Source organism: Mesoplodon bidens, assembly GCF_964165515.1.
Source record: "Mesoplodon bidens genome assembly, chromosome: 3".
NCBI lineage: Eukaryota > Metazoa > Chordata > Mammalia > Artiodactyla > Ziphiidae > Mesoplodon > Mesoplodon bidens.
The window spans coordinates 144,298,817-144,324,579 of record NC_138178.1 but is presented as its reverse complement, the minus strand read 5'-3'; the positions used below and the strand labels follow the sequence as shown (position 1 = coordinate 144,324,579).

The following is a 25,763-nucleotide window of genomic DNA, read 5'->3' as shown; positions in this document are numbered from 1 at the left end:
GCGGTAACCGCCTAACCATAATTGGGGAAAACTGAACCAGGGTCTGGACTTAGGCACCGGCACAGAGAGGACTGGGGAGATTTCATGGTGGCCAGAAGGACAATGGGAGAGCTGGTTCGATGATCCCAAAGGCCCTAGATACTAGCTGGTTGGGGACCCGTTGCGTATCTCGTGCAAGATTCAGCTTCTCTCAGCGTCTGGGAACAGCGTGCTCACATGCCAAGCTTTGGACTACATTTCCCAGACGGCTTTACTCCCCGGGCTGTCGCACTTTACTAGGGCGTGTCTTGGAAGAGAGGCCACAGCCGGCGAGCACCGCTGGGGCATCTCGCTCACCTCCGGCAGCCGCACCTGCCTCCCCGCGAGATGATTGGGGTCCTGCTCCTACTCCTGCTACTCCTCCTCCCCTTTCTCCTGTACATCGCTGCACCCCAAATCAGGTCTGTGCAAATGTATTGCCTTCTCTTGAGAAGTCTTCGGGGGAAACATTCATCCCCATCGAAGCTCTGTTCTTCAAAAGGAGGAAAGGGAGACTCCCCGCGGGGCTCCAAGTAGGGGAGTTCGGTTGGTCGGAGGAGGTCCAGCTGCCCTGGGTGAGGAGGGCGACACCAGGAGACCCCAGGCCGTGGGAAGGGGCTGCAGTCCGGAGCACCCTGCTTTGTTTCCTCAGTGCGACTCGTGACATCTGCAGCTCCATTGCTTGCTCTCTTGTTGCTGTTAGATTTGCTTTTTCTCTGGACAGATGTAGTAAAGGAGAGAATTGAAAGGGTTTCATCACATTCTCCTGCCTTCGCAGCAGGAGTTGGGGGTGGGAGGTGGTCCGAGCCCTGCTCTGGGGTTTGGGGGTGGGGAGGAGAGGTTGAGGGTCGTGGTCTCTTGACCAGGTGACACATCAGCCAATGGCTGGCTGAGTGCCCCGGAGAATCAGCAGCGAGTTGCACACTGCTGATTGGTGCTGAGTAAATCACCAGTAGTGACGGTGGACCAGTGACTGAAGACACACATTCCTTCCCTCGGTGGGGATTGGATGGGCGGGGGAAAGGGGACGCGGTCACTGTCTGAGTGGAACTGGAAGGCGCGCTAGATCACCCTCTGCCGTTTCTTACCACATTCACCCCTTCTACCCTTTCTCCCCACTTCCCTCGAGCCCCTCCTCCAGTTGTATTTTTCCTCCCCTCTGCACACGCAGTCTTTCCACCTCTAGGCACACATGGGTGTTGGTACTGGGCCGAAACGCTCCTTCTTATCTCTTTCCGCCACGACATCCTCTTATCCACATAGAATCTCACTGAAGAGTTGAACCTGAACTGAAAATAGTGCTCATACCTCAGCAAGATTTTTCTAAGGAAGGTTACACTCCAAGGGTGATGTTCCAGACCACCTAGCTAGGTCATGGGGGCTCGACCAGAGCTGGACTTTCATAGTTGATTGTCTCTTCTCTTCCTGCTGGTTAAGCAGAAGGAAGAACTGGGTAGAGGCCCTGATATGTTGTGGCTCCTGGAGCTAAAGCTGAAGGAATGTGGGAAACTGAGCAGGGAGGCTTGTTCTGAGCAGGAAGATATCCGTTGGTGGTCACCTTGAGTTAGTTTGCTTCCTTCATGGCCTGTTTGTTCTAAGCAGGAACTTGAGTGGCTAGAAGTGTGTACTTTGCAATTCTAAGTTCAATGAAAAAGGTTGATTATACTTTATATTTCATTATAATTCCAAAAAGACACAATAAAATGATTCTCCTGGTAGTGTCTTCAGGGACCGAAAATGCATCTCCCAGTCAACAAATTGTTTTAAATTGAGCCTCCAAGATTTGCAGAGAAAAGAACAATTCGAGGCCTACTAATACCTGTTTGTGCATTCATTTTTTTGGAGAAGCAGGATGAAGGAAGGACTCAAATTAGTGAAACCAGGACTTGAATCTCAGCTCCCCTTTGTACTTACTTACATTATTCTTTGTCTTATTTATTTATTTTTTCTAAATGTATTTATTTATTTTTGGCTGCGTTGAGTCTTCGTTGCTGTGTGCAAGCTTCCTCTAGTTGCGGCAAGCAGGGGCTACTCTTCGTTGCTGAGTACAGGCTTCTCACTGCGGTGGCTTCTCTTGTTGTGGAGCACGGGCTCTAGGCACGCAGGCTTCAGTAGTTGTGGCACATGGGCTCAGTAGTTGTGGCGCACGGGCTTAGTTGCTCCGCGGCGTTAGGGATCTTCCCAGACCAGGGCTCGAACCCGTGTCCCCTGCATCGGCAGATGGATTCTTAACCACTGTGCCACCAGGGAAGTTCCTCTTTGTCTTATTTTTTTATTTTTTATTTTTTTTGTGGTACGCAAGCCTCTCACTGTTGTGGCCTCTCCCGTTGCGGAGCACAGGCTCCGGACGTGCAGGCTCAGCGGCCATCGCTCACGGGCCCAGCCGCTCCACGGCATGCGGGACCCTCCCGGACCGGGGCACGAACCCGTGTCCCCTGCATCGGCAGGCGGACTCTCAACCACTGTGCCACCAGGGAAGCCCCCTCTTTGTCTTATTTTTAAATGTGTGTGTGTGTTTCTGTTCGTTTTGTCCAGGTTGACAAGTTTTCATAATTTTAACTCTGTGTTGGGTAAGCTGTTTTATTAAGGCCATAAAGTGACTGTTATGGACAGATTAACATCAGTGAACCAGTTCTTTCTTTTTCTAGGCTGAGTCTTGTGATTTCCTAAGCCTAAGAAAGAGCTCCACCAGGATCCTGGCTAAACAGATATTCATCAGTTCTTGTAACTGCAGGGAACAGTGCTAAGGTTTGCCCTTATAATAGAATCACTTCTGTCCTCAAGCAAGAGCAGAAACATTTGAACAAGAAAATCTTTTTTTAAAAAATAAATTTATTTACTTATTTATTTATTTATATTTTTGGCTGCGTTGGGTCTTCGTTGCTGCACACGGGCTTTCTCTAGTTGCGGTGTGCGGGCTTCTCATTGCGGTGACTTCTCTTGTTGCGGAGCATGGGCTCTAGCCCCGCGGGCTTCAGTAGTTGTGGCACGCGGGCTCAGTAGTTGTGGCTCACAGGCTCTAGAGCGCAGGCTCAGCAGTTGTGGTGCACGGGCTTAGTTGCTCCGTGGCATGTGGGATCTTTCTGGACCAGGGCTCAAACCCGTGTCCCCTGCATTGGCAGGCAGATTCTTAACCACTGTGCCACCAGGGAAGCCAGAGCAAGAAAATCTTAAGAGCAGAAAATTTTGCTTTCTTTCCTCCAACCTTCCTTTAATCTATAAAAAGACAGCAGTAGAAGGAACCAAAACAGCCCTCAGCCTTGGGACCTGTAGACGCGGGGATATTGCAGGAATCTCTGGCTGAGACAAAGAAAATGAAGAACTGATGAGCTCTCCTCTGTCTGCAGGAAAATGCTGTCCAGCGGGGTGTGTACATCAACCATCCAGCTTCCTGGGAAGGTCGCTGTGGTCACTGGAGCCAACACAGGCATCGGGAAGGAGACAGCCAAAGAGCTAGCTCAAAGAGGCAAATTCATCTGCTTCTAATTCCCTCCTGCCACTGTTGTTTTTTTTTAATTGAAGTATAGTTGATTCACAATGTTAATTTCTGCTGTACAGCAAAGTGATTCAGTTATACATATATATACATTCTTTTATTAATATATTCTTTTCCATTGTGGTTTATCATAGGATATTGAATATAGCTCCCTGTGCTATACAGTAGGACCTTGTTGTCCATCCATTCTATATGTAATAGCTTGCATCTGCCAATCCCTAACTCCCAGTCCATCCATCCCCCACCACCCCCATCTTGGCAACCACAAGTTTGTTCTCTATGTCTGTGAGGCTGTTTCTGTTTTGTAGATAGGTTCATCTGTGTCATATTTTAGATTCCATGTATAAGTGATATCATATGGTATTTGTCTTTCTCTTTCTGACTTACTTCACTTAGTGTGATAATCTCTGGTTGCATCCATGTTGCTGCAAATGGCATTATTTCATTCTTTTTTATGGCTGAGTAGTATTCCATTTTATATATGTGCCACATCTTCTTTATCCATTCATCTGTCAGTGGACATTTAGGCTGTTTTCAGATCTTGACTATTGTGAATAGTGCTGCTATGAACATAGGGGTGCATGTATCTTTTTGAATTATAATTTTGTCCAGATATATGCCCAGGAGTGGATTGCTGGATTATATGGTAATTCTATTTTTAGTTTTCTGAGGAACCTCCATACTGTTCTCTATAGTGGTTGCACCAACTTATATTCCCACCAACAGTATAGGAGCGTTCCTTTTTCTCCATACCCTCTCTAGCATTTGTTATTTGTAGACTTTTAATGATGGCCATTCTGACTGGTGTTAGATGATATCTCACTGTAGTTTTGATTTGCATTTCTCTAATAATTAGTGATGTTAAACATCTTTTCATGTGCCTATTGGCCATCTGTAGATCTTCTCTGGAGAAATGTCTATTTAGGTCTTCTTCTTGCTACTGCTATTTTATCCCTTGCAATGATGACCGTTCTCATTATTTCCTCCCAGTCTTGGAATTCAAGAACATTCCAAGTGCCCCGCTGATTTGCTGGTCTGACGCTAGTACAATGTTCTACATATAGTGGACACAATGAATATTATTGATTTATTTTTCTTTCCTGATTTGTTCATCAGATACCTCTGTGTGAAGTAGGGGTAATTCCTTTTTTAAAAAAACAGTAGAAAATAACATTTAACATTAGTATTAGGTCTTTGTTGCGCACTCAAAAACAGAGCCGACAGTTTGTCTCTTTTATATGTTGGTTGACAGGAGCCCGTGTATATTTAGCTTGCCGGGATGTGCAAAAGGGGGAGTTGGTGGCCAGAGAGATCCAGGTCATGACAGGGAACCAACAGGTGTTGGTGCGGAAACTGGACTTGGCTGATACTAAATCTATTCGAGCCTTTGCTAAGGGCTTCTTAGCAGGTAAGTGTGGGACTGGAGACTATGCTGTGGGTCTTGCAATCAACATGGCAGACTTAGCTAAAAGGGAAAGATTCCTCTCCCTCTCTGACACATAGAAATGCTAGACAAAATATAGCCAAAAACTTATGATTCATAGCTGAACTCATTAGTAACAAAGGGAAATACTCAAGAGGCAGAAACAAAAAGTGAATTCAAAGGTTCATAACAGTGCATAAGAACTAAAGCCAGAAATCTCATACGTGTACCAGAACTCAAAATGGGCTTTAAGGTCTGGAGTCCAAATATCCGTACAGGGATAGGAGATGAGACCTCAGGATGTTGAGGGCTGGGTTGCTGTCTGTATCTGAGGCTCCACATAAGGTTGGGATTCGCAAAAAGCCATCTGGTCCTTGGTACAGGGAGCTTAAAAAAAAACCCAGGTCACCAGCTCAGGGGCCTGACAAAGAAGCTTAACATCTCTTAGAACATGGATGGATAAAAGGTCATCTGCAAGAAATTAGAACTTCAAGCTGACATCATTTATGGGGTGGGGGGGAATCCATTCACACCACCAAATGGTGCAAGAAACTTGAGCGGAGAAATTAACGTAAAACCCCGTAGTATCACATCAAAATTGAGTCCAAGAGCACTCTGTAGGCTTATTCCCTCATAACCCAGGGATCTAGGCCTCCCAAGGGAAGCAACTTCCACTGATATATACTTTTAGTCAGAAATTACAACTCATATGAGGAAATAAATCATAAGAGAGAGTTGGCAGATGAAACAAAGGGGTGAAACCAGTGTTTCTTTGTGGACCTGAATCTGAGCGCCAGGGAGGCATAGAGAGTATCCTTTTTCTCTTGTTTTGGAGTTTCCCATTCAGCTTGGGAAGTCTTTCTGTTGGGAGAGATAGACAGAACACTTCCCCAAAGCACTGAGTAAATAGCTCCTGAATTGGAAAGATTGGAAAGGTCATTTGGTAATGTCAGGTGGAATTTTGCCCTGTATTAAGGGTACGTATGATTCAACTAAAGTCTTAAAATGAAAAAACAATACAAAATAAGTATGAGGGGAAAATAGAGGAAAGATTGAAGCCATGCATCCTCATTTTCAAAGCATGGGTATGGGGCAGATTTCAAAGATGTAACAGCTGTGGCTGGCCACTTCCACACTCCATCCCCTCTTCCCTGCAGAGGAAAAGCATCTCCACATTTTGATCAACAACGCAGGAGTGATGATGTGTCCCTACTCCAAGACAGCCGACGGCTTTGAGATGCACATGGGAGTCAACCACTTAGGTAAGAAATTGTGTCTCATCACAAAGCTAGAGGGAAACTGAAGTTCTCCTTGGAAAACTTAGGGTCATATGGAGCCTTCTTTGTGGTGTGATTGGACCTTTGGGCCATAATAGACTATAAGTGTATAATGAATAGTGTTGTCCTGCCTGAAAGCTCAGGCTCGCTTGAGGTTCCTCCCACTTTTTAATCTGTGCTTCAGATTCAATTTACCTTAGAATATTTTTTTTTTTTTTTTTTTTTTGGTGGTATGCGGGCCTCTTACTGCTGTGGCCTCTCCCGTTGCGGAGCACAGGCTCTGGACGCGCAGGCTCAGCGACCATGGCTCACGGGCCCAGCCGCTCCGCGGCATGTGGGATCCTCCCAGACCGGGGCACGAACCCGTGTCCCCTGCATTGGCAGGCAGACCCTCAACCACTGCGCCACCACGGAAGCCCACCTTAGCATATTTTTGAACAACCTAATTGGATTGGGGCTGTGTTGCTTTCTTTGTAGAGACCCTTGTGGCCAGCATCAAGTAGAGGCCGCCTGCCCTTAAACAGTGATGTTATTCCAAGTTGGAATAAGACATGACTTCATATTCATATTCACATCATCCAGACCTACCTCGTAGAAAGATGTCTCATGTCTTTGGCTGTTCCTATTTCCCTAAACCGTCACTGAACTTATTCTGTAGTTGATAATGAATTAATGAGGCAAAAAGCCTTATTCTGGAATGCTCTGCCTTCCATAGCTGAGCCCGGCTCACCACTACTCCCTTCACCCTCACATTGGCCCTGAACTCTGTTAATTCTACTTTTTCTCAAAGGTCACTTCCTCCTGACCCACCTGTTGCTAGAGAAGTTGAAGGAATCAGCCCCATCAAGGGTAGTGAACGTGTCTTCCTTAGCACATCACCTGGGAAGGATCCACTTCCATAACCTGCAGGGTGGGAAGTTCTACCATGCAGGTCTGGCCTACTGTCACAGCAAGTTAGCCAACATTCTCTTCACCCAGGAACTGGCCCGGAGGCTAAAAGGTAAGCTTAGGAGACATGAGTGTGGAGACATGAGTCAATGGGAAGTAGCTAAAAGCCACAGGAATAGGAACTGTTTTCCGGAGCCCATCCTCTGGACAGGACCTGCTTCCATGGCTCTACCTGGGCATAGTTTTAGTAAACAGCCCACAAGTGAATGTTGGAGGTGACTGGGAGGTAACGGGAAAATCCTGAAGGCTGGGCTTTGACAGTTACTAGCTGCATGATCTGCAGCAAGTTGCTTAACTTTTCAAGGCTTATCTCCTCATATGTAAAATGGGACTGCTTCACGGGTTATTGTCATGACTAATTCAGGCCTCATGAGCAAATCAAGTTTTTTGACTCGTAATGAAACTAGATAGAAGGGAGGGACCAGAACTGGCACTGGCTACAACCATTGGGATAAAACAGGTGCTGGGACTATGGAGGGGGTCTCCCTAACAACAAAGTCAAATAAGAGGGAATTGTATGCTTGAGGAGGGGAGTCTCCTGTCACAAATACACAGAGGTCCTTAGAATGGTCTACTATGGATTTCCAATAAATAGAACAGGAAATCCAGGGTGGACAATTAGAGTTGCTTAGGATTAAGGCAGGCAGAATTCAGGCTGAAGGTATCAGACGCATTATCCGCATCGCTGGAACAGGATCGTCAAACCACGTGGACAGCTGTGAGATGGAGAGTTATGTCTATGCCCAGGGCATAACATCCTTTATCAGCTTGGGATGGATCAGGGTAACTGGATGGTGGAAACTATCCAAAGGTTGGTCAGGGAGCTAGAGTGGCCAGGAAGTGGAGAGGTGGACCCAGCCGTGAGGATCAGATAAAAGCAGAGGCTATACGAGTGAGAAAACCTGACAGGTATGAGGATTAGGTGGGAAATAGCTATGATGCAATGAAAGGAACCTGGGCATGACGGAAGAGTCATTCATTCAGCCATTCAACAGCCACGTATTCAGTGTCCATGCTATTTTACACACTGGATTAGTGGAGTGGTGGAGTGGTTCACATCCAATGGGAGAGAGAAATAGTTAGCAAGTATTTATACAACTGTCACATGTAAAATCACATGTAAAATCAGTCTAGTAATGCATGAATAATTCTCATTGTAAAAAGTTCAAATAAGAGGGAAGGGTATAGAGTTATTCTCCTCTCTTCCCTTTCTGCTTTTCTCCCCCTCAAGACACCACTGTCAACAACTTGATGTGCACCATTCCAATGATTTTCTTATGCATTTACATATGTATATATCATATGTAAGGAAGTGAAATTCCAACACAGTATCTTAGAGATCTTTCCATGTTGTACATAGAGATTTACCCCATTACTTTTGTTGGCCACATTGTGTTTCATGGTATAGATGTGCTTTAGTTTACATTTCCTAAACAATGTCTAGACAGTTTTCTTTTTGTTGTTGTTATTTAATTATAATTGTGATAAATGCTATAAAGGGGAATTACGAGGACCTATAATGGATTGGCAGGGGGGTGGTGGGGAGAACCTTATTCAGTCTGAAGGATCAGGAAGGACTTTTCTGAGGGAGTGAGTTGCAAGCTGAGCCCTCGCAGGATGATTAGAAATTAAATGGGTAGGGCTTCCCTGGTGGTGCAGTGGTTGAGAGTCCGCCTGCCGATGCAGGGGACACGGGTTCGTGCCCCGGTCCGGGAAGATCTCACATGCCACGGAGCGGCTAGGCCCGTGAGCCATGGCCGCTGAGCCTGCGCGTCCGGAGCCTGTGCTCCGCAATGGGAGAGGCCACAACAGTGAGAGGCCCGCGTACCGCAAAAAAAAAAAAAGAAATTAAATGGGTTACAGTGTGGGTGGGGTGAGGCAGCTGAGGGGGCTGAGGAACATTCCAGGCAGAAGGAAGAGAATGCATAAAGCTCTGGTCTCTGCTTGAGAAACTGAGAAAAGGCAGTCATAGTTAGAATGTAGAAAGCAAGAGGTCTGAGCTGAGTCTGGTAAAGTAGGTGAAGGTGAAATCCAGAGAGGCCACAGTAAGGATTTTAGTGTTTATTCTAAGAGCAATGGAAAACCGTTAAAATGAAATCCTTTTTTAAAACGAGGGCAAGAGTGGATGCAGCAGGTGATTTCTGTGGTTGAGGTAAGAAGTGAGGGTAGCTTGGACTAGGGTGGTGGAGATGGAGGGTAATAGACACTCCCGAGAGATATTTAGGATGTGAAAATCACAGGGCTTGTTGATTGGAGATGTATGGTGAGGCGGTGGATCCTTAAGGACTGGTCCTGTGTGCCTGCCTGGTTGAAAGTGTAGGGAACACTGCAAGAACCAGGTTTGGCCTTAAATATATGAAGTCAGTCTTGGACCTCTGAGTCTGCATTACTATGGGTCATCTAGAGTAGATGTCAAGTGGAAAATAATACAGGTCCACAGTCCTTTTTCTTTTTTTTTTTTTTTTTTTTTTTTTTTCTTTTCTTTTTGTGGTATGCGGGCCTCTCACTGTTGTGGCCTCTCCCGTTGCGGAGCACAGGCTCCGGATGCGCAGGCCCAGCGGCCATGGCTCACGGGCCCAGCCGCTCCGCGGCATATGGGATCCTCCCAGACCGGGGCACGAACCCGTATCCCCTGCATTGGCAGGCGGACTCTCAACCACTGCGCCACCAGGGAGGCCCCACAGTCCTTTTTCTGTAATTGTGAAATCCACAAAGGCCTGAAAACTCAGTTTTTTCCTAAGCTTGATACCAAAACTCATTTGGCAGCAAAACCTCACCTGTAGTAGGGAGAGTAGGTAATAGACATTTTATATATATAAAATAAAATTTTAAAAATTGGAAACATTTCTGACCTCAGGGTTTCTAGAAAAGAATTGGGGACCTGAAATAGCACATGCATAAGTGTCATTTAGCACTTATCATGCACCAGAAAGAATTCTAACCTCTTTAACACATGAACTCATTTAATTCTGAAAACAGCTCCGTGAGGTGTAGGTATTATAATTATCCCTGTTTTACAGTTGAGGAAACTAAGTCACAACATCAGGAAGGTCACACAGCTAGTGAGTGGTAAAGCTTGGATTTGAAACCGGGCAGTCTGACTACAAAGTCCATACCCTTAACCACCACATTATACTGCCTTTTATTGTCAGCCAAGAGTTAAAAGGAGCCACTTGGACCATAGATAAAAATGAGTGCTATAAAGTTACAGAGAGGGAATTTAGTGAGACATGAGAACTCTTAACATTTAAAGTTTGGGTAGAAGATGATGACCCGGTCCAGGAAACAAGAGGATGCATCCAGAAAGGTTAAAAAAACCCAGAAGAGGTGTGAGATCATGGAAGCCAGTGAAAAGGCAGCTTTAGGATGAGAGTGGTTAACAATGTCAAGTGCTTCTGAGAGGTCCTTGCTCTGCTGCTTCCTAGCAGTTAATAACCTCTCTGAGCCTTAATTGTAATCTGTGAAATGAAGGTATAAATTACTGTGAGGAGTGCTTGCGATAGCATCATGGGAAGGGAGTCCACACGGGGCAAATGTTTATTCATGTCTTCTGCTGTCTTTGGCCACTTGGAAACATCAAGACCTGTCTTCCCCTCTCTATATGGCATCCCCGCATCAGGCTCTGGCGTTACAACGTACTCTGTACACCCTGGCACAGTCAACTCTGAATTGGTTCGGTACTCATCCCTCATGAGATGGATTTGGTGGCTTTTCTCCTTCTTCATCAAGACCCCTCAGCAGGGAGCCCAGACCAGCCTGTACTGTGCCTTAACAGAAGGTCTTGAAGCTCTAAGTGGCAACCATTTCAGGTATGAATGTATCTGTTTTTGAAGATGGAATTTCATTGCCCACAGGAAATAATTTGGATTTGTCTGGTATACCATACCCTTTTACTTTATTTTTTTGGGGGGAGCAGGTGTTTATTTATTTAAATTTTCATTTTATATTGGACTATAGTTGATTTACAATGTCGTGTTAGTTTCAGTTGTACAGCAAAGTGATTCAGTTATACATATACATATATTCATTCTTTTTCATATTCTTTTCTCATATAGGTTATCATAGAATATTGAGTAGAGTTCCCTGTGCTATACAGTAGGTCCTTGTTGGTTATCTATCTTAGATATAGTAGTGTGTGTATATTAATCCCAGGCTCCTGATTTATCCCTCTCTACCTCTCTACCTTTGGTAACCATAAGTTTGTTTTCGATATCTGTAAGTCTGTTTCTATTTTGTAAATAAGTTCATTTGTGTTATTTTTAAAAATTAGGTTCCACTTATGAGTGATAACATATGATATTTGTCTTTCTCTGTCTGACTTACTTCACCTAGCACCTAGTATGATAATATCTAGGTCCATCCATGTTGCTGCAGATGGCATTATTTCATTCTTTTTTATGGCTGAGTAATATTCCATTGTCTGTATGTATACCTTACCTTTTTTAAAAGGTACATTGTCCAATATGGCTTTTGTCTCTTGACTCTAGGGATGAGGGTAGTTAATGATGCTGCTAATGATGCTGATGTTTTATCTTTTAATGGGGGAATTTGACCCATTCACATTTTTTTGTGGTAACTGCTAGGTTTGATTTTATTCATGCTGTCTTTTATATGGATGATTATGCTTTCTGGTTGTTTCTTTTCTTCCTACATTTTTTAATGTCAATCTAGTTTTCTTTGTTCCTTTTTGGACTCCTAGTTCTATTTTTTCACATTAAAAAGAATTTGAATCTATATTTCTCCCTTGCCTTCAGGACTAAAATAGTATCAATGGACTCCCTTCTTGAATAAGTGAAGACTTTTAAAACTTTGTATTGTAGGGAATTTTGAATGTACACAGGAGTAGACAAAATAGCATGTTGAATCCCCATATACCCATAATCAGCCTCAACAACCATTTAACCCATGGCCAATCCTGCCCCATCCCCATCCACTACCCCTTCCCATATTTTTCTCACTCCATATTATTTTGAAGCAAGTTCCAGTTATCACATAAGATCAAAATTTTAACACGGTTTCACCTCCACCTTCAAGATTTGTGGAAATAATCTGAAATTTTAGAGAAAGGGCTGTAAATAAATTCAGATTGGAATGAAAGGTAGACAGTCAGATCATGAAAGGTCTATAATGCCAGGCTTAGAGAGGAGCCACAGAAGTTGTTTCAGTAGAGAGAGCCACAATCTGGTCTGTGGTTTAGAAAAATATCCTTAGTAACTCCGTTTGATGAATGAATGAAGTACCCCAAATGAGAGAGAATGAGTTTCTGATGTAGGGTAATGACAGCCGGAATGAGGAGAATGGTTTAAGTGAGAGACCCTGAAGAGGCAGCATTTTTACCACTTTTACCACTTGATGACCAACAAGTGAGGATTTGGTGACCTGGGTTCAAGCCTGACTTATTAGGAGATTAATTGTGACATTAACTGAGACAGAAGTTGTAGGTAAATAATGTGTATAACTTAGGGTTCTTTGATTCCAAACCAGTGGAAATGGACTCTGGCTAACATAAGCAAGAAGAGAATTTATTAAAATATGGGGATACTCCTAGGTTCGAAGGGAAGACTGAAGAGTCAGGCTTCGAACAGTCAGAATGGCCAGTCAGCTGGCCCAGGACCCTGCTGCTGGAGTGAGTGAACGCCAGCTGTCTTCAGTCTGTTGTGTTGCTCACCATCCACTCTCCAGGGAGGAAGCATTGGGTCTCCTTCCTGCCCCGATCATCGCCTCCATCCTCTCACCCCCACTCACTTGGCTGCAGGAGGACAGGCAGGCATTTGATTAATGGGCTCTTCAAACTATATCCAAGAGGAAGAGGTAATTCCATAGAAAGAAGTCAGGTTTCTATTGCCAAAAGAATGTGGGATGGGTGTTCAACCAAAGAGGAACAATTGCCCACTACGTAATAAACCTGGCTCTGTACATGTTGAGTGTGTTATCCATAAGATATGTGAGTAGAACTGTGTAGCGGATAGTTGGAAATGCAGGTCTGAAGTGCAAGAAGATAGATTATTTAGTTTTGTACACTGGCATGATTTTCCAAGAGTGACTGGATTCTTCTTCCCTGGAGATTTTTTAAATGAAATAACCCTTTATCTTGGTTTTGACTGAATGGCTTAGAGTCAGCTTCAAATCCATAGTTATTGAATTGACTTTTGAAGAGCCTTTCCAGTACAATGGATTCTTAATTTTAAGCATTTTGAAGATCCAACCACAGCCATGTAGACCACTAGCAAGACATGAACATAGAAGTCTGTCTTGATTGAAGCTTTAGGACCTTTGCACTGGTTGTTCTTTTCTGCCTGAAACTATTAATCAACTTTTTGTCTTTATAGATTTGCCTATACAGTTGGAATTATATAATATATGGCCTTTTATGACTGGCTTCTTTCACTTAGCATTACATGTTAAAGGTTCATCCATGCTAGAGGGTGTATCAATACTTCATTCCTTTTTATTGCCAAATATCTTATTTTATGGATACACCATCTTCATTTATCCATTCATCAGTTGATGGGCATTTGGATTTTTTCCCATTTTTGGGTTGTTAAGATAATGCTGCTATGAACATCCATGTACACATTTTGTACGGATATTTCTCTTGGATATAAACCCAGAAATGGAATCTCACTGGAATATGGGTCATATTTTAACTCTACTTTAGCTGTTGAGAAACCACCAGACTGTTTTCCAAAGTGGCTGCACCATTTTACATTGCCACAAGCAGTATATGAGGGTTCCAATTTCTCCACATCCTTGTTAACACTTGTTATTGTCTGTCTGTCCTTTTTTTTTTTTTTTTTTTTGCGGTATGCGGGCGTCTCACTGTTGTGGCCTCTCCTGTTGCGGAGCACAGGCTCCGGACATGCAGGCTCAGCAGCCATGGCTCACGGGCCCAGCCGCTCTGCGGCATGTGGGATCTTCCCGGACCAGGGCACGAACCCATGTCCCCTGCATTGGCAGGCGAACTCTCAACCACTGCACCACCAGGAAAGCCCTGTCTGTCTGTCCTTTGATATTAGCTATCTGAGTATATACGGAGTAATATCTCATTGTGGTTCTCATTTGCATTTTCCTGCTACTGATGTTGAACATCTTTTCATGTGCTATTGCCCGTTTCTATATCTTTGTTGGAGAAATGTCTATTCAAATCCTTTGCCCATTTTTAAATTGGACTGTCTGTTTGTTGTTTAGTTGTAACAGTTCTTTATATAATCTAGATATGAGTCCTTTATCAGGTATATGATTTGCAAATATTTTCTCCCATTCTGTTGGTTTGTCTTTTCAGTTTCTTCATGATGTCCTTTGAAGAACAGAAGTTTTTAATTTTGATGAAGTCTCATTTAGCTAGTTTTTCTTTTATCACTTGTGCTTTTGGTGTCTTATCTAAGAAACTATTGCCTAGCCCCAGGTCAAAAAGATTTATTACTGTTTTCTTCCAACAGTTTTATAGTTTTAACATTAAGTTCAGGTCTATGATCCTTTTGTTTTTCTTTTTGAATTTTATTTTATTTATTTTTTATACAGCAGGTTCTTTTTTTTAACATCTTTTTGGAGTATAATTGCTTTACAGTGGTGTGTTAGTTTCTGCTTTATAACAAAGTGAATCAGCTATACGTACACATATATCCCCATATCCCCTCCCTCTTGCGTCTCCCTCCCTCCCACTCTCCCTATCCCACCCCTCTAGGTGGTCACAAAGCACCGAGCTGATCTCCCTGTTATACAGCAAGTTCTTATTAGTTATCCATTTTATACACATCAGAGTATACATGTCAATCCCAATCTCCCAATTCATCACACCCCCACCCCCACCCCCGCCACTTTCCCCCCTTGATGTCCATACGTTTGTTCTCTACATCTGTGTCTCTTTTTCTGCCCTGCAAACCAGTTCATCTGTACCATTTTTCTAGGTTCCACATACCTGCGATAGTACATGATACTTGTTTTTCTCTTTCTGACTTACTTCACTCTGTATGACAATCTCTAGATCCATCCACATCTCAACAAATGACTCAATTTTGTTCCTTTTTATGGCTGACTAATATTCCATTGTATGGTACCACATCTTCTTTACCCATTCATCTGTCGATGGGCATTTAGGTTGCTTCCATGACCTGGCTATTGTAAATAGTGCTGCAATGAACATTGGGGTGCATGTGTCTTTTTGAATTATGGTTTTCTCAGGGTATATGCCCAGTAGTGGGATTGCTGGGTCATATGGTAATTCTATTTTTAGTTTTTTAAGGAACCTCCGTACTGTTCTCCATAGTGGCTGTATCAATTTACATTTCCACCAACAGTGCAAGAGGGTTCCCTTTTCTCCACACCCCCTCCAGCATTTGTTGTTTGTAGATTTTCTGATCATGCCCATTCTAACTGGTGTGAGGTGGGTGATACCTCATTGTAGTTTTGATTTGTATTTCTCTAATAATTAGTGATGTTGAGCAGCTATTTTTTTAAAAATTTATTTATTGTTTATTTTTGGCTGTGTTGGGACTTCGTTGCTGCACGTGGGCTTTCTTTAGTTGCGACGAGTCGGGGCTACTCTTCGTTGCGGTTTGTGGGCTTTTCATTGCAGTGGCTTCTCTTGTTGCAGAGCAGAGGCTCTAGATGAGCAGGCTCAGTAGTTGTGGCGCATGGGCTTTGTTGCTCCACAGCATGTGGGATCTTCCCAGACCAGGGCTCAAACGCGTGTCCCCTGCATTGGCAGGCAGATTCTTAACCTCTGCACCACCAGGGAAGTCTCTGTCGAGCAGCTTTTCATGTGCTTCTGGGCATCTGTATGTCTTCTTTGGAGAAATGTCTATTTAGGTCTTCTGCCCATTTTTTGATTGGGTGGTTTGTTTTTTTAATATTAAGCTGCATGAGGGCTTCCCTGGTGGCACAGTGGTTGAGAGTCCGCCTGCCGATTCAGGGGACGCGGGTTCGTGCCCCGGTCCGGGAGGATCCCACATGCCGCGGAGCGGCTGGGCCCGTGAGCCATGGCCGCTGGGCCTGCGCGTCTGGAGCCTGTGCTCCGCAACGGGAGAGGCCACAAGTGAGAGGCCCGCGTACCGCAAAAAAAAAAAAAAAAAAAAAAAAGCTGCATGAGCTGTTTATGTATTTTGGAGATTAATCCTTTGTCCGTTGATTTGTTTGCAAATATTTTCTCCCATTCTGAGGGTTGTCTTTTCGTCTTGTTTGTAGTTTCCTTTGCTTTGCAAAAGCTTTTAAGTTTCATTAGGTCCCATTTGTTTATTTTTGTTTTTATATCCATTACTCTAGTAGGTGGATCAAAAAAGATCTTGCCGTGATTTATGTCAAAGAGTGTTCTTCCTATGTTTTCCTCTAAGAGTTTTATAGTGTCCAGTCTTACATTTAGGTCTCTAACCCATTCTGAGTTTATTTTTGTGTATGGTGTTGGGGAGTGTTCTAATTCCATTCTTTTACATGTAGCTGTCCAGTTTTCCCAGCACCACTTATTGAAGAGACTGTCTTTTCTCCACTGTATACCCTTGCCTCTTTTGTCATAGATTAGTTGACCATAGGTGTGTGGGTTTATCTCTGGGCTTTCTATACTATACCACTGATCTATATTTCTGTTTTTGTGCCAGTACCATACTGTCTTCATTACTGTAACTTTGTAGTATAGTCTGAAGTCAGGGAGTCTGATTCCTCCAGCTCCATTTTTTTCCCTCAAGACTGCTTTGGCTATTAGGGGTCTTTTGTATCTCCACACAAATTTTAAGATTTTTTGGTTCTTGTCTTGTAAAAAATGCCACTGGTAATTTGATAGGGATTGCATTGAATCTGTAGATTGCTTTGGGTAGTATAGTCATTTTCACAATATTGGTTCTTCCAATCCAAGAACAGGGTATATCTTTCCATCTGTTTGTGTCATCTTTGATTTCTTTCATCAGTGTCTTATAGTTTTCTGAGTACAGGTCTTTTACTTCCTTAGGTAGGTTTATTCCTAGGTATTTTATTCTTTTTGTTGCAATGGTGAATGGGATTGTTTCCTTAATTTCTCTTTCTGATCTTTCGTTGTTAGTGTATAGGACTGCAAGAGATTTCTGTGCATTAATTTTGTATCCTGCAACTTTACCAAATTCATTGATTAGCTCTAGTAGTTTTCTGCTGGCATCTTTAGGATTGTCTAAGTATAGTATCATGTCATCTGCAAAGAGTGACAGTTTTACTTCTTCTTTTCCAATTTGTATTCCTTTTATTTCTTTTTCTTCTCTGATTGCTGTGGCTAGGACTTCCATAACTATGTTGAATATGAGTGGTGACAGTGGACATCCTTGTCTTGTTCCTGATCTTAGAGGAAATGCTTTCAGTTTTTCACCATGGAGAATGATGTTTGCTGTGGGTTTGCCATATATGACCTTTACTCTGTTGAGGTAGGTTCCCTCTATGGCCACTTTCTGGAGAGTTTTTATCATAAATGGGTGCTGAATTTTGTCAAGAAATTTTTCTGCATCTACTGAGATGATCATATGGTTTTTAGTCTTCAATTTGTTAATATGGTGTATCACATTGATTTATTTGCGTATATTGAAGAATCCTTGCATCTCTGAGATAAATCCCTCTTGATCATGGTGTATGATCCTTTTAATGTGTTGTTGGATTCTGTTTGCTAGTATTTTGTTGAGAAGTTTTGCATCTATATTCATTAGTGATATTGGTCTGTAATTTTCTTTTTTTGTAGTATCTTTGTCTGGTTTTGGTATCAGCGTGATGGTGGCCTCATAGAATGAGTTTGGGAGTGTTCCTTCCTCTGCAAGTTTTTTGGAAGAGCTTGAGAAGGATGGGTGTTAGCTCTTCTCTAAATGTCTGGTAGAATTCACCTGTGAAGCCATCTGGTCCTGGACTTTTGTTTGTTGGAAGATTTTTAATCACAGTTTCAAATTCATTACTTGAGATTGGTCTGTTCATATTTTCTGTTTCTTTCTGGTTCAGTCTTGGAAGGTTATACCTTTCTAAAAATTTGTCCATTTCTTACAGGTTGTCCATTTTATTGGCATAGAGTTGCTTGTAGTAGTCTCTTAGGATGCTTTGTATTTCTGTGGTGTCTGTTGTAACTTCTCCTTTTTCATTTCTAATTTTATTGATTTGAGTCCTCTCCCTCTTTTTCTTGATGAGTCTGGCTAAAGGTTTATCAATTTTGTTTATCTTCTCAAAGAACCAGCTTTTAGTTTTATTGATCTTTGCTATTGTTTTCTTTGTTTCTATTTCATTTATCTCTGCTCTGATCTTTATGATTTCTTTCCTTCTACTAACTTCGGGTTTTGTTTGTTCTTCTTTCTCTAGTTCCTTTAGGTGTAAGGTTAGAATATTTACTTGAGATTTTTCTTGTTTCTTGAGGTAGGGTTGTATTACTTATAAACTTCCCTCTTAGAACTGCTTTTGCTGCATCCCATAGGTTTTGGATCATTGTGTTTTCATTGTCATTTGTCTCTAGGTATTTATTGGTTTCCTCTGATTTCTTCAGTGATCTCTTGATTATTTAGTAACGTATTGTTTAGCCTCCATGTGTTTGTGTTTTTTACTTTTTTTTCCCTCTAATTGATTTCTAATCTCATAGCGTTGTGGTCAGAAAAGATGCTTGATATGATTTCAGTTTTCTTAAAGTTACCGAGGCTTGATTTGTGACCCAAGATGTGATCTATCCTGGAGAATGTTCTGTGTGCGCTTGAGAAGAAAGTGTGATCTGCTGTTTTCGGATGGAATGTCCTGTAAATATCAATGAAATCTATCTGGTCTACTGTGCCATTTAAAGCTTGTGTTTCTTGGGCTTCCCTGGTGGCGCAGTGGTTGAGAGTCCACCTGCCGATGCAGGGGACACGGGTTCGTGCCCCGGTCCGGGAAGATCCCACATGCCGTGGAGCGGCTAGGCCCGTGAGCCATGGCCGCTGAGCCTGTGTGTCTGGAGCCTGTGCTCCGCAACGGGAGAGGCCACAACAGTGAGAGGCCGGAAAAAAAAAAAAAAAAAGCTTGTGTTTCTTTGTTAATTTTCTGCGTGGATGATCTGTCCATTGGTATAAGTGAAGTGTTAAAGTCCCCCACTATTATTGTGTTACTGTCGATTTCCTCTTTTATAGCTGTTAGTAGTTGCCTTATGTATTGAGGTGCTTCTATGTTGGGTGCATATATATTTATAATTGTTATATCTTCTTCTTGGATTGATCCCTTGATCATTATCTAGTGTCCTTCCTTGTCTCTTGTAACATTCTTTATTTTAAAGTCTGTTTTATCTGATATGAGTATTGCTACTCCATCTTTCCTTTGATTTCCATTTGCATGGAATATCTTTTTCCATCCCCTCACTTTCAGTCTGTATGTGGCCCTAGGTTTGAAGTGGGTCTCTTCTAGACAGCATATATATGGGTCTTGTTTTTGTATCCATTCCGCAAGCCTGTGTCTTTCAGTTGAAGCATTTACTCCATTCACGTTTAAGGTTATTATCAATATGTATGTTCCTATTACCATTTTCTTTTTTTTTCCTTTTTTTTATTTTTTTTTATTTTTTGTTTTTGCGGTATGTGGGCCTCTCACTGTTGTGGCCTCTCCCTTTGTGGAGCACAGGCTCCAGACGCACAGGCTCAACGGCCATGGCTCACGGGCCCAGCCGCTCCGCGGCATGTGGGATCTTCCCGGACCGGGGCGCGAACCCGTGTCCCCTGCATTAGCAGGCGGACTCTCAACCACTGCACCACCAGGGAAGCCCCCTATTACCATTTTCTTAATTGTTTTGGGTTTGTTTTTGTAGGTCCTTTTCTTCTTGTGTTTCCCACTTAGAGTAGTCCCTTTAGCATTTATTGTAGAGCAGGTTTGGTGGTGCTGAATTCTCTTAGCTTTTGCTTGTCTGTAAAGCTTTTGATTTCTCCATTGAATCTGAATGAGATCCTTGCTGGGTAGAGTAATCTTGGTCGCAGTTTCTTCCCTTTCATCACTTTAAATATATCGTGCCACTCCCTTCTGGCTTGTAGAGTTTCTGCTGAGAAATCAGCTGTTAACCTTATGGGAGTTCCTTTGTATGTTATTTGTTGTTGTTCCCTTGTTGCTTTCAATAATTTTTCTTTGGCTTTAATTTTTGTCAGTTTGATTACTGTATGTCTCAGCATGTTTCTCCTTGGGTTTATCCTGCCTGGGGCTCTCTGCGCTTCCTGGACTTGGGTGGCTATTTCCTTTCCCATGTTAGGGAAATTTTTGACTATACTCTCTTCAAATATTTTCTTGGTTCTTTTCTCTCTCTTTTCTCCTTCTGGGACCCCTATAATGCAAATGTTGTTGTGTTTAATGTTGTCCCAGAAGCCTCTTAGGCTGCCTTCATTTCTTTTCATTTTTTTTTCTTTATTCTGTTCTGCAGCAGTGAATTCCACCATTCTGTCTTCCAGGTCACTTATCTGTTCTTCTGCCTCAGTTATTCTGCTATTGATTCTTTCTAGTGTATTTTTCATTTCAGTTATTATATTGTTCATCTCTGTTTGTTTGTTCTTTAATTCTTCTAGGTGTTTGTTCTTTAATTCTTCTAGGTCTTTGTTAAACATTTCTTGCATCTTCTTGATCTTTGCCTCCCTTCTTTTTTTTAAAATTTATTTTATTTTTGTCTCTGTTGGGTCTTGGTTGCTTCGTGTGGACTTTCTCTAGTTGTGGTGAGCGGGGCTACTCTTCATTGAGGTGCACAGGCTTCTCCTTGTGGTGGCTTCTCTTGTTGTGGAGCATGGGCTCTAGGCACGCAGGCTACAGTAGTTGCGGCTTCTGGGCTCTAGAGTGCAGCCTCCGTAGTTGTGCTGCCTGGACTTAGTTGCTCCGTGGCATGTGGGATCTTCCCGGACCAGGGCTCGAACCCATGTCCCCTGGATTGGCAGGCGGATTCTTAACCACCGTGCCACCAGGGAAGCCCTGCCTCCATTCTTTTTCTGAGGTCCTGGGTCATCTTCACTATCCTTATTCTGAATTCTTTTTCTGGAAAGTTGCCTGTCTCCACTTCATTTAGTTGTTTTTCTGGGGTTTTATCTTGTTCCTTCATCTGGTACATAGCCCTCTGCCTATCTTTCTGTGAATGTGGTTTTTCTTCCACAGGCTGCAGAATTATAGTTCTTCTTCCTTCTGCTGTCTGCCCTCTCTCCTTTTTTTTTTTTTTTTTTTGGCCATGCCACACAGCATGTGGGATCTTAGTTCCCCGACCAGGGATCAAACCTGGGCCCCTGGCTGTGAGAGCAGAATCCTAACCACTGGAATGCCAGGGAATTCCCTATGATCCATTTTTGTTAATTTTTGTATATGGTATGAGGTAGGGTTCCAACTTCATTCTTTTGCATTTGGATATCCAATTGTCCCAGAACCATTTGTTGAAAAGATTATTTTCTCTTTGCTGAATTGTCATGATAGCTGTATTAGTCCATCTTGGGCTACCATAACAGAATACCACAAACTAGATGGCTTAAATGACATTAATTTATTTTATCACAGTTCTGGAGGCTGGAAGTTCAAGATCAAGATGTTGGCAGGGCTAGTCTCTGGTGAGGCCCCTCTTCTGCATTGCAGATGGTTACCTTCTTGCTATGTCCTCACATGGCCTTTCCTCTGTGTGCATATATTCTTGGTGTCTCCTTCTCTTCTTAATAAGGACACTAGTTCTATTGGATTAAGGCCTCACCCTTATGACCTCATTTAACCTTAATTACCTCCTTAAAGACCCTATCTTCATTATAGTCACATGGGGGTTAGAGCTTCAACCTATGGATTTGGGGGGACATGCATCAGTCTATAACAGTAGTATTACCAAAAATCAATTGACTGTAAATGTGAGGGTTTACTTCTGCACTTTTAATTCTATTCTATTCATTTACATGTGTATCCCTATGCCAGTATAACACTATCTTGATTACAACAGCTTTACAGTAAGTTTTGAAATTGGTCAATCTTTTACCTATACTGATTAATACTTACCAAAGTCCCACTGGAAATATCAGCATCATGACCATGCTGATGTCATAACCATACTTCAGTACTTCTTATTGTACGTAATAGTTGAATTTTGTATTTGAATAATTTTTACAGCATGTCTTAGCTTACAGGGCATTTTCATGTCCTTTGTATCATTTGCTGTTCACCATAAACTTATAAAGAATTTAAGGCTTAGTGCATTGGAGGCTGTAGAGGCCTACAGAGGCCAAGTCATTTCCAGAGAGTCAATCAGACCCTCTTGGTCATCAGTGATAGTCTTTTCACTCAGAAATGGCAGGTTTTGCTGGTGGTATTGGTGAGTTCCCTTAAACAGAAGTACTACACTTATAAGGCTTGTTTTTTAAATGCAAAGTCATCTTTAAGTATTTTTTTTTCAACCTTTCATGTATTTAAGAACCTTCTGGAGAACTGGTTGAAAACAGATTCCTAGGCCTCAATCCTAGAGATTCTGATTCAGCAGGTCTGGGGTGGGGCCTGAGAGTTGGCATTTCTAGCAAGTTCTCAGAGAGTGCTCCTGCTGTTTGTCCACAGCCCAGAGTTTGAGTAACACGGTTTTAATGGACATAGTGTTAGGAGTTTGCTTCACATGGTTGTTTCAGACTTATCAACTCTCCTTTTTACCTTCAGAGTTTGCTTAGATGGTCCAGGAAGCAGTTTTCTTGAAACCGTATAGTTTTAAAAATTGTTTCTCACATGACGTCAAAGATCGTAAGCCTTTTACTCAATCATTAAAAAAGAAAATAACCCTTCATTGAATCCCTGCTGTGTACTAGATGCAGAGAATACAAAAATGAGTAAAAGAATTATCCTTGAGAAACTTTTCTGGGTGGTGAAAAGTTGGGACACCCCTCCTGCATTTAATGGGGACTTAAAACAATTGTAGTTACAACAATGAAGAGAAGGTATATGAAACACCTGGGACCTTGTTATTACCATTTCTTTTCTGCTATCTCTTACTTCTTTTGTTGGTTATGAAGCTGACTTTACTTGTTCTTTGAGTTTAAAAATAGTTATAACTGCAGGTAGATCAGAAAGAAGGTGTTTTTTTTTTAACCACTCCAAGCATCTATGACCAATGTAAATAGCAGTATCTCAGCTACATGACAGTGTACAAGGTCCTATAGAGTGGACTTAGAGACATGTTTGAATAAGATGGACATACACAGGAGTCAGAGAGGCACTGATATTACAGTTAAATATCTATCTATCTATCTATATATATATATATACACACACACAAAGGGGAATATAAAGACTAATTGATACACATTATATATCAAGCAAAGCATTCTGATCCGGTGTGGTCTAGTGAGCTCCAAAATGGTAATTACATTTTCTCTGAGGTAAACATTGGAGGATGCAGAGATAGGGCAAACACTGGTCCTGTGAAGCACCCAGAGCACATGTCGTTTTTCTGTTGTGTTCCTTATCCCAGGCAGAGAGCAGACTGCATTCTTGACCCTGTGTTCTAAGCCTCTCTGTTTCCTTTCCAGTGACTGCCATGTGGCATGGGTCTCTGCGCAGGCTCGTAATGAGACAGTAGCAAGGCGGCTGTGGGATGTCAGCTGTGACCTGCTGGGCATCCCTGTGGGTTGACAGGTGACGGCAGCTGGAACCAAGAGAAGCCTGCAGTAGACTACTAAGTACTCCCTGCCAAAATGATTCTCCTTCAGGATGGCCAAAACCTTGAGCACAAAGAAAGCAAACCTTCCAGCCTTGCCTGCTTGATGTCTGATAAAAGCCCAGTGTACACTGCCAGACTCATCTAACTCCTTGCATTTGTCCAGATTAATTTTGCTCCTGTTACTGCCAGAGTTACTAGAGATAATATAGGATAAGTAGACCTTCATATGACCTCCAAGCTCATATTTTCCTTCTGAAGCCTACTACCTAGGAGAACCTAAGCTATGGCAGGGGTTAGTTTCTGGCACTTTGGATTCGTTTCTATTCTCTTTGTCCACAATGTAGTTCCTCCCAACCAAACAACCTTCAAGGGGGCCATCTTTTAGCCTTAGCTAAACTCCAGGAGTCACAGTGGCTTGGCTCAAGAGCAGGGTTTGTCCCTCACCTCTTAAGAAAACCATCATGGCACCAACATCTGGATTCTTTCAGGAAACTTCACTGAATCTGGATTGTGGCATGGCTTTATCTCTGACAACCTAAAGCCACTGCTGCTAAAACACTTTCACATGCCTAGACCACAAAAGAGCTTCCTTTTCTAAGAAGTGGGTGGAGTTTACAGGATGGCAGAAATTTGGGGGAAGGCAAAAATAAAAATCAAATTTAAACTGTCATTCATTTTCCTGCTGTTTCTCAAATCAGCAAGAGGGTAGTGAAAGAAGCAGCTTGAGAAGGTAGGCCACCTGACTTCAGTTACTGACCCTAGATCCATGGAGGGCTCCTTTTTGTGCCTTGGTTTCTCTTAGAAAACCAGAAGGGAAAGGCTATTTAGTGATTGTCCCTGAGTATATCTTTGTGTGTGTTCTTGTGTATTTATGCAGCTGGGAGTATTCAAAATAGTCACAAAGGAACAGTATTAAACTGGACCCCCGTGCAGGTAAATAATCAGAGACGGAGCAGACCTGTGTCATTCAGTCTTTGATACAATGGAAAATGAACTCTGTATATGCTGATAACTACCCACCAAGAAGCATATGGGTGGCAAGGAAGAAGTCCAAAAAAGAGAAGAATCCTGGAAGATAATGCATGCAAAGGCACTGAAGGGACTAGAAAAGGGTTTTAAAAAAAAAACACACACACACTCACACAACAGCTAAATATGTTAGTAATATCCAGCAATAGAAGAATTGAGGGTGACCACCTGAGTTCAAGTAAGACGGGAAAGGCACTATGTTAAGCACCAATCAACCTATGTGGTAGGAAAAAAAAAACCAGACAAACAAAAACAAAACAACAAACAAACAAAAACCCCCCAATTATTTATTCAGCAAAATTATCTTAAGGACTGATATTGGTAATTATAGTCAATTTAAATATCTTTCAGGGCATTTCTTTACATTATCTTGACAAGATTAAAATGTCTACTGTATTTGCTAGAATTCTACAATTTATTTGGAGAATGTTTATCAAAAGTAATGCTGCCAAGGGAAGGCTGAGAAATTGGTACTGTTCCATCACTTGTTTGGAGTACATTCTTCTAATAGAGTTTGTGATTTTCTTGGACTAACAATTTACATGTTCACTTTGGTGGAGAAAAGAGTTATAGGACCACAGTCTTCTCATATTTGTAAATAATCTTTTGTTGAACTCGTTTTGACCATTAGGCTATATATTTAGACATGGTCATTTTATGGAAAAATTGGAAAACTTTTGATAATAGTGCAGAACTGAGTTAATATTTTACTTAATTTATATTAACTGTCAATGACAAATAAAAAATTTGATTATTTATCATGTTTTTATTTACCAGAATAAAAACTGTAAGAATTAAACATTTAATTTGAGTCAACAGAAGAAAACAATTAAATGAAAGCTTAATTAGAGTCAAAAGAAGAAAACACTTTTCATTACTATGGTTATGCAATCATTTCTTGTTCATGAGGATAATTTGTCCCAGAGTCAGCCACAGTACAGTCTCAATTCAAACGCCATTAACTTGGGTTGTGTGATAATTTGATTATTCATTCAC

General features: G+C 42.1%; 1 protein-coding gene across 2 annotated transcripts; it reads left to right on the top strand.

Moving 5' to 3' along the window:
* The first annotated feature begins 269 nt into the window (after window positions 1-269).
* RDH11 (retinol dehydrogenase 11) lies at window positions 270-24,408 on the top strand. 2 transcript variants are annotated; one of them, XM_081230288.1, is made up of 8 exons: window positions 378-440; window positions 2,667-2,766; window positions 3,366-3,484; window positions 4,767-4,922; window positions 6,095-6,199; window positions 7,005-7,214; window positions 10,782-10,971; window positions 23,608-24,408. In XM_081230288.1, exons 3-8 carry the CDS (start codon window positions 3,370-3,372, stop codon window positions 23,708-23,710), a joined length of 879 nt encoding a protein of 292 aa, XP_081086414.1. In that variant the 5' UTR covers window positions 378-440; window positions 2,667-2,766; window positions 3,366-3,369; the 3' UTR covers window positions 23,711-24,408. The 2 variants fall into 2 exon arrangements, with proteins under 2 accessions (XP_081086413.1, XP_081086414.1); XM_081230287.1 differs by lacking the exon at window positions 2,667-2,766 and having other exon boundaries at window positions 270-440.
* The last annotated feature ends 1,355 nt before the right edge of the window (window positions 24,409-25,763 follow it).

Bases quoted from the DNA above. Each gene is read 5' to 3' on its own strand.
- RDH11 (XM_081230287.1), top strand. From the start codon at position 367: ATGATTGGGGTCCTGCTCCTACTCCTGCTACTCCTCCTCCCCTTTCTC. The intron at 441-3,365 runs GTCTGTGCAAAT...CTCTGTCTGCAG, and splicing joins ATCGCTGCACCCCAAATCAG to GAAAATGCTGTCCAGCGGGG. The intron at 10,972-23,607 runs GTATGAATGTAT...TTTCCTTTCCAG, and splicing joins CTAAGTGGCAACCATTTCAG to TGACTGCCATGTGGCATGGG.